Raw genomic sequence first — 15,935 nt, 5'->3', positions numbered from 1 at the left:
AAGGGCAGAAGCGGGAAGAGCAACTGCATGTACGTCTGTCTTAATCGTCAAGAGAAGCCAAAGTGCAATCAAATCCCTGAACTAGTGACAGGTAGTGCTTGTGGTCCCCACCCTCGTTAACACGCGTAGGCCACGTACAACAGTACCAAACCTGTCTCTGAAAGAGGACTAGGAAGTGGCCGTTTACCAGCTTCGGTCTTGCTTTCCTGGTGAGCTTTGTTCAGGCAGTCTTCCCATACAAAAGCTCGCTGTTGGATTGGAGCTTAAAAGATTAAAGGCTTTCCCTCCCACCCCCGATTGTATTACATAGCTTCAAGTTCAAATATCATCATACTTTATCAGCACAATTTTATAAAATATTACCTCATTTTCTAGTTACCTTCATTATTCTTAATTAGCTATGCAGAAAGAAAGGAAGAAAAATCTCTCATGCTACTTTCCAGTTAGATTAATACAAGTATTAACACAGTGCATTACGCTCTCTAATTTCACTATTGAGGTCTACCTTTCAGATCAAGTTTTTCATTCATTGTTCCAATTCCTCTTTTAACCTGCCAACCCTAATTAAGTCCATGCATGAGGAAGCTTAAAGATCAAGACTATATATCAAATACAGTTGTATCATCTTTTTTTTTTTAGGGTGGTGGGGGGCACACACATGTAATTTTGAACACAGGGAGTTTTACAGAACTGGAATAGAATTGCTTGGTCCCACAAAGTTCTTCTGCTTTAAAAACCTCTTACCCCAAGATCACTTGAATTCCAGACAATTTCCTCTTTAGCAGAATGATTATCAAATGTTGGGAAACTAAAGGATTTGAAACATTGTTTTTTCTGTCACACCAACACTCATATTTCTACCCCGTATTTTCAGTAAGCTTCCGTTGGACCCTGAAAACAAGTTGGGAAAGAGGAAAAAAATAAAAACATGTCATTGGTAAATTAGATTATAACACTTTAAAAGTGGTTTTGTGCAACTGCATTATGAAATTCCAGTTTGCCATTAAGAGCATGCAAAGTAGCGAAGATTTTCTTTTCTTTGATTCCTTACAGACGTCAGGAATTCTTTGCAAGTCTTTTACTTTTGGCAGATTTGTGCATGTTCTACAGACTGTTGGCTTATAAATTGTCTCCAGGCTGGTACTGTGGTTCTGTAGCAGTAAAGTAGTCCTCCAAGAAAGACTGTATATATTCAAACGTTGGTCTCTCATCAGGGTCCTTCTTCCAACACAGTTTCATTAACTCATGGAGAGACTCTGGGCAGCCTTGTGGGCAAGGCATCCTATAGCCACGTTCCACTTGTTCCAGAACTTCCCGATTCACCATCCCTAAAAGGAAAGCATTTTAGCTCTGAATAACATTTCGCAAAGAACAGTTTCCCAAAGTTTTTAAAGTGCCTCTCCAGCCACAAGGAACACAAACCTACCATAACAGAACCTTCTATGTACGCACTTCATAATGAATGAATGTTTTACACTTTACATTAAATACATTTTCTGAACACTGTTTTGTTACACTGGTAATTCCTCAGTACCTGGTCCTTCTTCCATTAGTATCCTTCCTTATTTGTGTACTTTCCCACTGCCTTGGGCCTGTCCTTTCAAAAAGGAAACTCATGCACAAATACCTCTGCCTGCCTTAGGTTCCATTCAAGGACCACTTCATTTGAAATCAGGCCAAGGGAAAGGCTTTCTATACCTAACAGAACTGCCTTACAAATTCCAGCCACGGCAAAATATCTGACAGAATGTGCTACATATGGTTAGTTTCAAAAACTGGTCTAACAGGTTCACTCTACCGATGCTCACCATAGCCTGGGAAAATGTCAAAAGTAGACACTTCAGGAACAGACAGCTAGGAAAACGTAAGGATACCCACTAATCTGAAATGAACTATCAGTCACATCTACAAATGACCTTAAAACACTTTAAAAAACATGTAATAGTTAATCTGCAAGTAAAACCAAGTAGCTTTGTGAACAAAGGAACCAGTGAGGCACGACTAAGTTTTTGTCTCTGCTTGTCTACTGTGGGCTCTGAATGAAGGCAAAAAGGACAAAACTTCAGAAGCATAGAATACAATACAGAAAAATCTATTAGATTTTCCTCCTACCTGGATATGGCACTCTACCCTTTGTTACCAGCTCTGTCAGTAAAATTCCGAAGGACCACACATCCGACTTGATTGTAAACCGACCATACAACGCTGCTTCTGGAGCAGTCCATTTAATGGGAAATTTAGCTCCTACAAACATTGGAAAGACAGATACTCAATTTTCCCTTGCTTATGCATCACTTGCTCACACTTCACAACATTTTGAAAAGAATACTGCACTCAATTATTTACATTTTGCTTTGTTGACAAAATTCAAGGTAGTTTAGTATTTTAATACTTCAAGCTGGAAACCAGTCTCAAAAACTGGCACAGCAACCACTGGCCACAATTTTTGGAAGCAGCTAAGACATCTTGGATTCTTAATTAAATGTGTTTCAAAAAGTGGGATGACCTTCAGAATCTGATGAGCAACCTCTCTGGAATCTCAGCTCTATTCAAACTGTGGCAGGTTTTACCCCCAAAAAATAACTGAAAACGTTTTCTGAAAACACAAGCAAACTGCCAGATCATTTCAATCATTATAAAGCCTACTAAAAATCTTACTTTGGGCTGGGGAACATCTGAACAAAGCTGTGGAAGCACACGCATAATCTTTATTCATGCCGACAGAATACACAGACACATTCTGCTAAATGCAATAGTTCTAAGTAATTTAAAGGTAACTGGTCTTATTTATTCAGTTAAAGAAATTGGTCTTACCTTGTCTTGCAGTGTACTCATTGTCCTCTATTAACCTTGCTAAACCAAAGTCTGCTATTTTACACACAAGATTGTCTCCTACAAGAATGTTAGCTGCCCGGAGATCCCTGTGGATGTAGTTCATTCTTTCAATGTAAGCCATGCCATCAGCAATCTTAAAAATAAAGTTTTATTAAAGATTATTTGTCATGACTATATACATTTCTCTCAAGCATTAAGGTATAGCCCTTTATCTTAGCTCCATTCCCACTGTATAAGTAGAGGAAGTACAGCACAGCAAGAGTTTGCGACAGCACCGATTAGCGTGTGTCTGGCTATGCAGTACCTGCTAACCGGGAACTGGACTGCTTCTTTCTGGCAAACTACAACTCTACAACAGAAGATGTACCATAGAACAGCAAACAGTAACCAGAGCATTCAATATTTAACTTTAATTGATCTCTCTCATAGTTTTAAATCTACTCTCTAAGCACAAAATACAGTGTTCTTGCCTTATACAACGTACCTGAGCAGCCATGTCAACCAGCTGTGGGAGTTTTAAGTATTTCCCTTCTCCTTCTTTAAGGAAGTCTAGCAAGCTGCCTGTAAGAGATGATACATTTTGGGGGAAAAAAGGGAAAAAAAAAAAAACCAAAACATTAATTTGATCTATAACATGAATGAGATTTTTTTTTTTCCCTAGATGTTACAATCTACACATGTCCCAAAATCTGTGTTTGAAAACCCATCATTTAACAGAATACATGACTCAATGACTAGGCCCTGATAACTCGTTAGTCCAAGTTTTATCCAAGTACTTTGGAATCCATTTCAATAATTCAGGTAACTGAACACTAATAAAACAGACTGACACTTGATGATTATATGGCAACACATAAGGATTATTCCTGGTATCAATGCCCTTCCTAGCTGGACTTCTTTCCACAGTGAGATAATTTAGAGAAAAAATAAACTCCTATCCATTACTTCAATTTTTCTGGCCAGTTCCAATTATATACTAGAGAAACAATTTGGAAATCGTTGCTTTTATTTTGCGGCTTTTTCTTCTTTACACGGGAAAACAAAAGTACCTTCTGTTCTTTACGCTATACTGTCTTCTCCCACTTACATAATGTGACGGTGTCCAGAACACTACATGAGTAGTGCTTGAAATCAGTCCCGAGGACCTGTGCTCCTTGTAAGGCAGCGATCTTTACACGAGTGGTAAAACTTGGTCTCTGACAGAAGAGCCCTCCCTACAGGTGCCATACGTACTATACCATCAGGGTGCAGGAACAAGATCTCTCTCTTAAGAAACTGGTGAAAGACTGATACCTAATCAGTCCAATCACAGCCAAAATTACAACAAAATTACAAGCATGGCTGCCGGGGAGGGAAAAAACCCCACTGGACTGCAGATCTTGCAGTGGATGGACGGCTGTAGCTGGGAGTTAGATCCCCCCGATGTGGTTTTAGCCACTCACTGTATTTTTGCCCTGAGGGTAAAAGTGTGGCAGGCCAGACCCACGCTGCTGCTGCTGCCTGTGGGTTTGCACAGACTTTTTCCCCCATCTTGTTTCTGAAGGTCAAAGGACCGAAGAGGCGCAAAGATTTCACACCAACCGCTAGTAACCTGTCCATATTGGAAAAAATCTGGGGTACTGTGCAGGTTCTTACCCACGACCTTTCCTTGTAAAAAGGGAAAGAAAAAAAGAGAAAATAGAATGTTCTACTAACTTTCAAGTATGAACCACCAAAGAGGTTTTAGGCTTTTTGGTGAAATGTGATTTAAGTTTTTCAAATGAAAACAGACATTCCCAATGGCATTTAGACAAGCATGCAAGTGCTTTTTCAATTCCTTTCTTCTGCTTTTGCAAGGTAACATCCCAGTTCTGGTTTTAATCTTTACTTTTCTCTGATAATGCTATAGAGCACTACTTTAATCCTGACTGTCTTGCCAAAACCTGATTTCTGCACAATGAAAACTGATTTTGCATGGCGGCTTTAAGATCTGGCAGAGAGACTGTCTAGTGTTATTCAGGAACAACAACAATACAGAAGGAACCTTTCATATTTTCTATTCCTTTCTACCCTTTTAAACCTATACACGACTTAAAAATCCCATCCAAACAGGAAAAACACCTCATGTATTTGTGGCAAAGTACTGAACACAAGCAGACACTCTCTCGGACTTTAACATTGCTTCTGTTTCTTATCAGGATAGGAGAATTTCTCTGTGAGGTGAACAGAAGTCTGCATTTTATAAAACTAGAATAATTGACTTGAAAATCTGCTCCTTCTTAACACTAATATGATGTTGATTTCTACATTCAGCCTCAATCTCCACGTCTGTTTCAGGAGCAGGGGAAGGTTGGAATGATACAGAGCAAGGGAAGAAGGATGAAAGACTGAAAACAAGGAGATAAAGGAGGGAGGAGCCTGGAAAAAGAAACCTTAACCTTTCAAAATTTACTATTACACTGTGGAAAAGCAAAACTAAAGAAAAAAAAACCCAACTGATTTTGTCACTGTGAACACGATCTGTCTACAGGCAGACATGTTCTCGTATTACAATTCCGGGCTATACTATCCAATTTAAATGTTACAGGCAGTACACACTAAAAAGCAAGGAGAATCTCCCTCCCCCCCACCCCGACCCTGTACTTGGAAGATTAGCAAGGGTGAAACACGTGTGTGAAAAAAACAATGCCACAACCCACCATCTAAAATCAGACCTGCTTCAAGTAGGTCAAGCGTTGCTCAATTTAATCAAAATTACCACTTCCACTGCAGTCATCTTAAACCTAATATTAATTAAACATTTAATTCCTTGCTGGGATCTTAAATAATCTTTTAAGCGTAGTATCTTCAAACTATTCTGTCACGCACCTTTTGTCATGAATTCAGTGACGATGTAGATTGGTTCCTCAGAAACAACGGCATACAGAGGAACGAGTTTGTCGTGTCGTAATTTCTTCATGATCTGAGCCTCCTGCAGGAAAGCTTCTGGCATCATTGTACCAGGTTTCAGCGTCTTGATTGCTACTTTTGTGGTTCCATTCCATGTTCCTAGAGAAACAAGTTAGATTTTATTCTCCCCTATAATGTCAAAGAGATTTTCTGCTGAAACGGTTTGCTTTTGGCTTCTGTTTTGTTAGCTAACAGTGGAGCTACGAATTAGAACTATACTGAATATTGCCTTTACTTTTAAATGACCTATTGTAATTGGTACTTTTTTTCCTCTTCAATTCTTTACCAGATTATCTTTTCAGATCTCCATATACTACTAAAACGTGCATACGAACAACTGGAAGGTGTCACATTAAGCTCTTACCCATCCACACTTCACCGAAACATCCTTGGCCCAACTTAACTTCCAGCCTCAAAGATTCTCTAGGAATTTCCCAGGCATCTTTCGCAAGTCCCTGTGTTTGTGGTTTCACAGTGGGACACACAGTTGTTAGCTTATGACACAGCCCATCGGCATGTTCTGGAAAATGGAAGAAACAAGCTTGGTTGTTAAGCAGGGTACGACTGTTACAGAAATAACATCCTAACATTGATAAAAAGAACTAGTCCATTAACTGTTTGTTGAAACAAAAAAGAAATTTTGTAATTGTGAATTTTAAAAACAAGCTACATACACAGCTTTTCTTCCTCACGATAGGCAGAAGGTAGCACTGGGACACTAGAACTTGGGCTCACCTCTGTAGTGTTTCACCAACTTCTGTAGGGATTCAAATTGTGCTCTGGTTGTGATGTAGTATCCACCATTGTCAAGTTTCCTGATTTTGTAGTGTTTCACATTATCACCTCTGACCTCATCCCAGTCACGTATGGAAAGGGAGTAAGCACCTAGGAAACAAGCCATACTTGGTTCTTCACCAAAAATTTAAAAACCTATTTAAGGTATCTCCCCCCAACTGCCACGGTACGCTCACGCCAAATGCAACAGATGTAAAAATGCTCATTATGTCCACCTTGGTAGGGATGTGGAATTGGAGAAAAGATACACATAAGTATACATACCTTTAGTGGTTTCGCTCTCTCTTACTAAGAAAATACCACGCTGGTTCCCAGGATTTAAAAGTAGCCTTTCTGCATCCTTCCTGCCCATCTTACCAAAATACCACCTAGAAAAAGTTAAAGGAAATAATGTGTGAGTAAAAGGTTCCTATGCCTTGGTAATCATATAAATACAAGATTTGGAAATCTCAAGGACTGTCTGGACTACTAATATCCCAAAGCACTTGCAGATCAACAAAAGTAATGACATCCATACAATCAAAACATTAAGATGACCTATTTCTATATGGCACTCATTTCTATTGTTTGCAAAATACATCCGCAATGCTGTAGTTTTTTTCTGGTGGTTTAACAGTGGACATCAGCAGTACTTAACACTGAAAGTAACACCCTCCTTCTGGTTAAGAAATTCACAGGTCAAACTGACTCAGACGACACACTCCGCTAGCACGCTCAGAGCACTGCACCAGCTAAAACTCCCTTCTCCAACCAGCTTTGGCTGTAAGTTAGAAAAAAGTATTTAACCCAGAGTGGGTGTGCATAAATATCATTGAATCCCAGGTTCATTCCTGTTGGAAGGGCCCCCAGAAGGTATCCGGTCCAGCATCCTGCTGGAAGCAGAGTCAGATACGAGATCAGATCTGGTTGCTCGGGGTTGTTGTCCGCTCCAGTCTTGAAAATCTTGAAGGATGGACCCTGCACAGCCAACCTGGGCAACCTGCACCCCTGCCTGGCTGTCCTCAGGAAAAAAAGGCTTCTTCCTACATCCAGCTGGAATCTCTCCTGTTTCAAATTCTATTGCTCCCAATCCTTCTCTAGCTCAGTAGGAGTGCTTTTTTTCCTACTGATCATTTAGAAACAACCCTGCAGCGGGTATCATTTACTTCTCCACGAGTAATGCTCCAGCTTTGTTGCAACATTCTGATACCGAAAAGGATGCAGATGTCTTAAAACACCTGCAATTTCTCTCAAGTTCTTTCACGAAAGAAATTTTTTCTTTCATGCTCTCACGGTGTGTTCATCCTGACGAGCAGCCTGCACACAGTTCTGTCCTGAGCCAGTGTAATTTTAAGGTCCATCCCCCAGTGAATCCCCAGACTGGGGAATGAAACTTATGTCTAACTACATTTTGATTCTGTGCCTTGGAAGTCCAAGCGATGCAAAGTGTAAATTCCAAACGTTTTCAGCTGGCACTGTCATAGCATCAAGGAAATTTGGATTCATGAGTTTTGGGAGAAGAAAGTAGTATTTGAAACTACTGCAAAACAATGGTTGTGTGGGCGAAACACTTTATGGAGGGAAAAAAATGTAGGCAAGGAGGGATCATTTTGTTGGCCTGAGAACAGAACGGCCTGTTCAAATTGGGAATTTGAAACTTGTTCTTACTTTTCTGATTTGACTGTTTAAGTAGACGTGCAGTCAGAATTGGGTATGGGAGTACATACACTTGAGAAAATTTGGATGTAACCTATAACCCTATTGAAGCAAACTTGAACCCTAGTTAATTACATCACATGAAAATGCCTCTTCCCCAGACTACTACAGCAATTCACAAACTACATCATGAAGTGCTCTTTTAATTCATTACCTATAATAATAGGGTTCACCTGTTCTTTTTCTGAGCATTAAACATTTACATTATGGCACCATTCAAAAGGCACACGGATAATATGGATTCTGTCAGAAGCAGTTTGTGATAAAAATGCCTTCAGCCTTAGAAAAGACGACTTAAAGAAATTCCTAGCAACTCAGGGCTGCGTATTGCTTTTGCACTTGTAACTCCAACTGCAATCACAACACAAAACCTATAAATGCTATCAAAGCCCAAGGCTAGCAAACGCTAAAGCAAATTAACTCAATTCCAAATGCTGTGGTGATACTTAATAAAATTAGCACTACTTCTTTAAAACTGTCAGTTTAAAAAAGCTTCCTCACTCATCGCCCCTCACTCCCACCTCCAGTCATCACACAAACTTTTGACAAATCCCACCACCCTGTTTTGCCAGTCTTTAGGAGCAATGCTTTCTTTGCAGAAACACTGCATTCTTAGTTTGCCAAGGGCTATCGTTTCCATTTTACCACCACTGCAGCTGTAATGACAGTAAGCTTTTATTGCACAGTTTAAAAACCAAAGAACCTCAACCTTCTTTTAAAAAAAAAAAAAAAAATCTGAAGTCCATCGTTTTAAAAGCAGCTGAAATTCAAGGGCATAAAACAACAGGGCAGCTTTGATGCAATCACTTATTAACAGCAGAAAGCCAGGGGAGAGAGCAGCAGCAACATGCTGAAGTCTCAGCTTGAGACTCAGGAAACATGTTGGAAAGGCGGCACTTCTCCCAGAAGTGCGGTAGCAAACACGGAAGTGCGCAGATCACGTATGGCCTATTGGCAGTGCCGTGCCTGTATACTGAAGCAAGAGCTGTGAAGCTTTGTATTTCTAGTACAAAAAACACAATTAATCCCTTGGAACAAGTACAACCTAAAACTGTACCCCAGCTCACAGTTCCCACAGTAACTTTATGTGATTCTGTAAGTGTTCTGGGATCTTTGTGAATAAATTTAGGAAACACTGGTACCCAAAGCAACACAGTTTTCCCAATTCATAGTAGTCCTTAGTGTGCCCAACAATTTTGTCACCAAAAATTGTGATAGATTAATAGGTTAGTCATAACTGTCCACAAAAATGTGGTTTTTTTAGAATGTAAGATTAGGTGCTACTAAGGATATAGATAATCTTGAATTAGGGTTTGGCAAGCAAAAATAAGGATAAAAACCTAGAGTGGATGGTGTGTGAACTCTAACTAAAACACGTTCATTTTTGCTTTATATGAAACATAATGCATGCCCAATTCTTATCTGCTTCTTATCCCATCCCTTTTCCTTTAGCCCTATGTATAGCAAGCAGGCATAAAAAATTTGCATGAGTGTCCATCTCACACTTACTAATAATTATACCTTTGACATCATCCAAGTAGCATTGCTATCCTTTAATTAGCAGGATTATCCTACTACCCTCAAATGTTACGTATACTGAATTAAAGGAATACTATATCACTAGAGGCCAGGGAGCGTAGAATGGATAGTAAGAGCAGATTGACGAGATACAGTGTCTTACTCTTCTGCTTGAATGGAGTCTGCAGGAGCTACATAATTGCTTGGGATGTAGCCAGTTTTTCCCGTAGCAATGGATCTTGCTTCCCACCAGTCTCCTTCCCTGCAATGAAACATCAGTTATCTCTTCCGCATACTAACAATACATCGATTAAATTTAGGCAATGCATTATTTTAGTTATGAAGGCATTTGAAACAGTTTGTGCTGCATCTAAATATATTTTTCTTTTCCTTGTAAGCAACATGAGTGCCTCTTAGTGGAATTTCACATTTTAAAGATTTGGGTTTAGGTGGGTTTTTTTAATGTAAAAGGAATTTACTGATTTATGCAAAACGCAATCCTACAACAAAAGGGTTTATGGCATAAATGTGTAAACAAACTTCCCAGTTCCCAAGTCTTCAATCTGCCTCTCCCAAATCATTCTGCCTGCATGCTGACAGTGAGCAACAAAGCAAGCAGAAAGTCCAATGAAAACTGCTACATGTATGAGTCAGAACTATTACCGCAGCCAAAAGCCAAATGTAAAGAAATCTCCAAGGTGAACAACCTCCTTTTCACTAGACTGCTGCAAATCAGGCTGTAATACTATAACGCTGCTGCAACCGAAGCAGAAAAATCAAACTACTCATAAACCACCCAAGCATGGACTCCCTGTGGAGGCCAGCTACACACACTTCCACGGCGAGGCATCCCTGCCCACAGGCAGTGCAAACGCAGTGCAGTGCTGCCGGCTGCACCCGCCTCCCCGCGGGACATGGAAACCCTCCAGAGAGGGCCTGCAAGGTGCAGAGCCTGGGATGGGACAGTATGTGTCTCCACCTCTGCTACTCCAAAGGGGGTAGCTGTGCCGTGATGGAGCAGGGAGTAGGATACCACCCAACCGAGGAGGAGAGGCTTGGGGCTGCCCCAGTCACTACATCTCTACCTCTGCAGCCAAACCCTTACCTCAGCCTGAAGGTTACTGTCTTACCAGTATCAGTATTTTAATCCCATGCTTGAACACTGCATACATTCCAGAAACAAACAAAAATTAACCCTCCCTCAATCAATCTATTCTTCACTGAAATAGGATGCACAGATTTCAAGAAGAGTTGAGGATCTATTTATTCTCAACAACAACCAAGTGAAGCCTGTGAATGAGAACACTTACGTGTTATTTATGATCTGGAACCGTTCGCCTTTCTTAAATGAAAGGTCATCTGTAGTTCTAGCTTCATAATCATATAAGGCCACAAATACAGTAACGCCACCTTAGGAAGAAGGAAAAAAACCAACGACACACGATATATCAGTAATGTTGCTACACTTGATTTAAGGACTTGTCTGTGAAAACAACTCATTGGTTTTGATTTGGAACCAACTAAACACTCTGGGTTGCATCTCATTTTGGAAGCTGGATCGATAGTCAGATCATTTCTTAAGACAGAGGAAAGCCTATAAACAGACACCCTAAAAATACGCTTCCACGCCACAAAAGGCAGGTGGATACATCACTGGAAGCACAGTAATAATTAGAGCACTTATATACAGAAGCCTGCACAACACAGCAGCAGTAAAAAAAGCTGGCTTCTTTACTGAGCTAGCTTCCTGTTAAGGAATGCCATTCCACAAGATCCTACAACATCCCAACAGTGAACCATCAGCCACTGATTTTTACAGAAGTATTTTCCTGTTGAACTCAGCTGGAACCAACTGATGCATTCCCAACTTTCTGAGGTTACACACCAAGATCTACTCAAGGAATTGAACCAGGAAAAAAAAAAAACCCACAAAGTAGTAATATGTTTGGGACAAAGACATTTCTCTACTTTAGGACTAATGATTTTTTTAATTCCATCAATTCTCCCCATCAGCAAAGCAGACCCTTGCTGAGGATGATGCATCATGGCATTACTCTAGAGAACAGGGACCAAGATAATGACACAGGACGAGCAGTAACCCTAAGGAATTTGCTTCCCCATCCTACTTCTGGTTCAGGGCAGGTTGCTGAACATGTCCCACAAAGAGGATACAAGTGTGAGAGATGGGTGATAGGGAGGTTCCTATAGTTATGGTAGGAAATCTTCTTCCTTAAAAGAACTAATCTATCAAACTGGACTAAGAAGGAAAGAGGAAAAGGAGAACAGGTTATGTGAGATGTACAAGCTATGAGCAAAAATAAAGAACTATATACCATAACTAGGAGAAACTTAAAATAGAAAACTGCAGATGGGCAATTCAGAAAAGCTTTTAAGCTCTCAAAATGCTATTTCACAGTTTAATGGACATTCAGGAAGCCTAATGATAGTCCAAGAAATAACTTATTTTTAAATGTATAATATTACATCTCTAGCAGGCACATATATGCACCAGGATACACATGGAAGACCAGCAATAGAAACATGTTGCATCTCATTTTAGATCTTACAATTAACTTGACAGTGATCAGAAAGGAAGAACAGATAATGCCACAGGTACCGCCTACATCTAAAATCCTTTTGCAATGCACACTTCCTTGTACACTTAAGAGCTCCTAATGGCTTAAATATTTTCATTTGATTTAGAGCCCTCCAGTGAGTACAGTCTCTCAGCAGGACTCGGCTGGAAATGAATTTACAGTTCCTCTAGGAAAAACAGAACAAAAAAATCCCCACAGGAGGTTAGAGTAATTGAGGGGTTTTTTTTTAAGTGTGATTTATGAATTGAAAATGAATTAGAATATTCCCCAGAAGTTAGCAGTTCCTGATATAAGTTAAAAATCAACACAGTTCTCCCAATTTTTGCCTGCATTACTACATTGTTTTGATGACACAAACTGCTACATGGATCAAGAAAATTGGGGGGATACATACCATGTTTGCACATACAGAAACCACATACTGTGAGAATAAATCATCCCCAGACAGTTTTTCAGCAGATGAAGAAAATCAATACTCTCAAGTCACAACATCACAAAAGTTTTTAACTGAATGTAAAGAAACGGGGAGACACCAAGAACTTTGAAACAAACTGTACAACAAAGATACTAACATGGGAACAAGAGAGATTAATTTCTCTAGACAGTGTAGCACTAGTTAAAGTAATGGATTCAAATGTAAACCATGCAATAAGAGAATTATCAGTAATTATCAATTATTTCTGTCCTCAATTATTTTTAAAGAAAGAATTAGAAAACTTAACAACTAATCCTCGGAAGGATTTGACTTCACAACTTCAACTACCGCAAAACCTCTTCTTACTCATAAGCATTATTTATTTCTTAACAAAGAATAATAAAATACTTAAGGAGAACAGCATCAACACAAAATGTTTTAAACAGATTTTTTTTTTGTTTAAATGATTTTTGCTCAAATGATTTTTGAAGTCTCTTGCAGCTGTTTTCTTTGTGAATCACTGCAAGGTGATCTTGTTTAACTGTTTGAGCAATTTGTGGTCATAGCACTTCCCCTACAGACTATCCTTTCATTAGGTTGCTATTGCCATCCTGATGGCATCCAGGACTGGTTTTGGAGAGAAGACTTCAGTTTCTTGTTCAGCGTGAGGATTACAGAGCACCAGTGCTTACACAGCTTCATGGAAGGCAAGACCTGTGGTTCATTTTTCTGGTTTGATTTTCAGTAATATTCTACAAATTCAAGGTATCTGACGACTCAGAATGTGTAAGACCCAAGCAGTGTGACTAACTCAGATTTATTCTCCTTTACTGCTCTAGAGGAATAAAAGATGGCTCAAGTCTTTTCACCCTCACTACAGGCCACGATGACAATCGTATCATCCTCTTGTCAGACAACACTGATGGACTGGGTAAGTACTACTGACACTTAAGTCCTCGTTTGACAAGCCCATCTATTCTCCTCTCCTGCAAAACAAAGGCCCACAGAATGCGATCCAGTGTTTTATTCATCACAAATACAAAACGCTTACAGCCAGATGAAGTTTGTCATCTTATTCATTCACAAAAACACCCAGTTTTGACTGATCTGGAAAACATGCATTATCATTTTACTTGATCGCTCTCCGATGGAAGCATTCACCCAAATCAGTCTGCTTGCTTGTACCTGAATTCACACTGAGGAGACATTAGGCTAGCTTTGCATAAGAAATCTCTCCTGTGGACTCTTGTCCCAGATATAACATGGTTAACTACCTGAATAGGGACAGGCAAGACCCCTCCTGGTCTCTGCAGCAAAGGATTGGTGGTACTTGGCAGGGGGGCTACATCCTTGGTGTCTGATAGTGCTCAGGAGTGCCTGCACGCACTGCTGGGGGTTCCCACATCAACAAAAACACAGATCTAGTAAGAAGAAATAGAAAGAGTTTCTTGGAGGAGATAAAGCATGATAAACTTTCCTCAGTGGAGCTAATGAATAAAAAGAAATTCTGCCCTTATTTCATTTCATTTCTCTCTATGTTCATCCAAAACTCAGTCGACTCAAGATTTTTGAGACAGAACAGATGCTCATTTTCATTATTTGGTACTTAATGAATTCCCATAAAGGGAATACGAGGTGATCGTTACCTAACAATACATATTTGGCTTCTTGAATTGCTTAATGTCAAGGTCACAATGGGATCTCAGATTCTCAGAGTAGTAGGGGTTGGAAGGGACCCCTAGAGATCATCGCATCCAACCCCCCTGCCAGAGCAGGATCACCTAGAGTAGATCACACAGGAACAACTCCAGGCAGCTTTTGAAAGTCTCCAGGGAAGGAGACTCCACCACCTAATCTCAAATTTCTTCTGTTTGAAAGATTTTAAATGCCACTGTCAAAGCAAACATTTAAGTACTGTAATTGTGCTAAAATCAGAGAGAGGTTTGTGGGAAAACTGGAAATAGACTAATAAGGAATTATGTACCGTGTTTTGTGAAGTGTCTGTGTAAAGCTTCTCAAATAAATTACTTTCTTCTCTCTCAAATAAAAAGAATTACAGCTTCCCCTCAAAAATATCCAGCAAAACTACTGAAATTAGGCATGTGCACCTATTCAGGGTTTTCGTAATTAAGTTTAAAAGTTTTGATATAAAACTCAGTTTATACCATCACATGTGGATGTTACTTTAAACTGCTGTATCTTCATAGAGTTTACATCTCAGCCAGATGATCTCTGTGCCTTGTAAATTCTGTTTTTACATTTTCAACTTCGGTTTTAGTATGACCACCACTGAGTATTCTGCTCTTTCATTTCACAGATACTGTCCATATAGTGAAGTACACAGAATACACTGCATAACCTGTTCAGCTTTATAAATGAACAGATTCAATGTTGCATTAATATAAGCAATTTAAAGCTAATCAAACAAGTCTGAAAATCAGTTTAAAATACCAACTTCCTGAATTTGAAGTGTTTTTCATTTTGCAACTCTCCAAAAGTTTAAAGCCATTATCCCATGTGTGTCCGCCTTCAACAGCTTAGAACTTCTAACATAGTTTTATCAACTATTCCCATTACTGCCTTTAGTAAGTCTTAAACTTCTCTGTGCTGTGATCCTAACCTCCCCTCCAAAAAAACAAAAGCCAAAACACCCGATCCCCAAGCCCCAGTCACTCGTGAATATTGACTGAATTATTATCTGAGCAGTAAAGATGCTGAAAATCAGAAATCTCTGACAGGCAAGTTCTTTTAAATACACAATTTATTTCAGTGTGGCAAAGGGTCACAGCACTTTATTGAATATGACTGTCAAGCTTTACTAAATGATTAATAATAATAATAGCACTATTTTATGGACACTCACCTGTTAAAGTACTAGGATATGGACTTGGCACAGCTGAAAATGAAGATGATGCTCCTCCAAAGGGTGTCATTCCGGAGGGCCCTCCGAAAGGAGTCATGGAATGACTATTAAAATTAACTGCTGATCCCTTTATTGACGGTGACTGTGTTGCTTGGCTGGAGTCTGATCCGTAATGGCTGACGTGGGAAATAACAGGTTCTGGAGTACTGTCAGTTCTGTATTTCATGGCTGGACCTTTATCTTCTTTACTTTTAATGCACCCCATGGTTGCTTCTGTGAGAATGGGGGG

The 15,935-nt window shown here is 39.6% G+C and overlaps 1 protein-coding gene across 1 annotated transcript; it reads right to left on the bottom strand.

The window, feature by feature from the left end:
- Window positions 1–1,023: 1,023 nt before the first annotated feature.
- Window positions 1,024–15,916, bottom strand: YES1 (YES proto-oncogene 1, Src family tyrosine kinase). The gene is made up of 11 exons (XM_010155476.1): window positions 15,647–15,916; window positions 11,082–11,181; window positions 9,935–10,033; window positions 6,823–6,926; window positions 6,499–6,648; window positions 6,128–6,283; window positions 5,683–5,862; window positions 3,320–3,396; window positions 2,815–2,968; window positions 2,113–2,244; window positions 1,024–1,328 (listed from the first exon to the last, which is right to left on the bottom strand). Exons 1-11 carry the CDS (start codon window positions 15,909–15,911, stop codon window positions 1,120–1,122), a joined length of 1,626 nt encoding a protein of 541 aa, XP_010153778.1. The 5' UTR covers window positions 15,912–15,916; the 3' UTR covers window positions 1,024–1,119.
- Between the last annotated feature and the right edge of the window lie 19 nt (window positions 15,917–15,935).

Source organism: Eurypyga helias, unplaced genomic scaffold (genome assembly GCF_000690775.1).
Source record: "Eurypyga helias isolate BGI_N326 unplaced genomic scaffold, ASM69077v1 scaffold37367, whole genome shotgun sequence".
NCBI classification, from domain to species: Eukaryota; Metazoa; Chordata; class Aves; order Eurypygiformes; family Eurypygidae; genus Eurypyga; species Eurypyga helias.
Note: the sequence above shows the minus strand (reverse complement) of the source record. Positions and strands in the feature narration are given on the sequence as shown.

Excerpts from the sequence above, each read along its gene's own strand:
- YES1 (XM_010155476.1), bottom strand. The coding sequence starts at position 15,911 with ATGGGGTGCATTAAAAGTAAAGAAGATAAAGGTCCAGCCATGAAATAC. Across the intron at positions 6,649-6,822 it reads AGAGAGCGAAACCACTAAAG|GTGCTTACTCCCTTTCCATA; the intron begins GTATGTATACTT and ends CTTGTTTCCTAG. Across the intron at positions 3,397-5,682 it reads CACTGAATTCATGACAAAAG|GCAGCTTGCTAGACTTCCTT; the intron begins GTGCGTGACAGA and ends CATCTCTTACAG.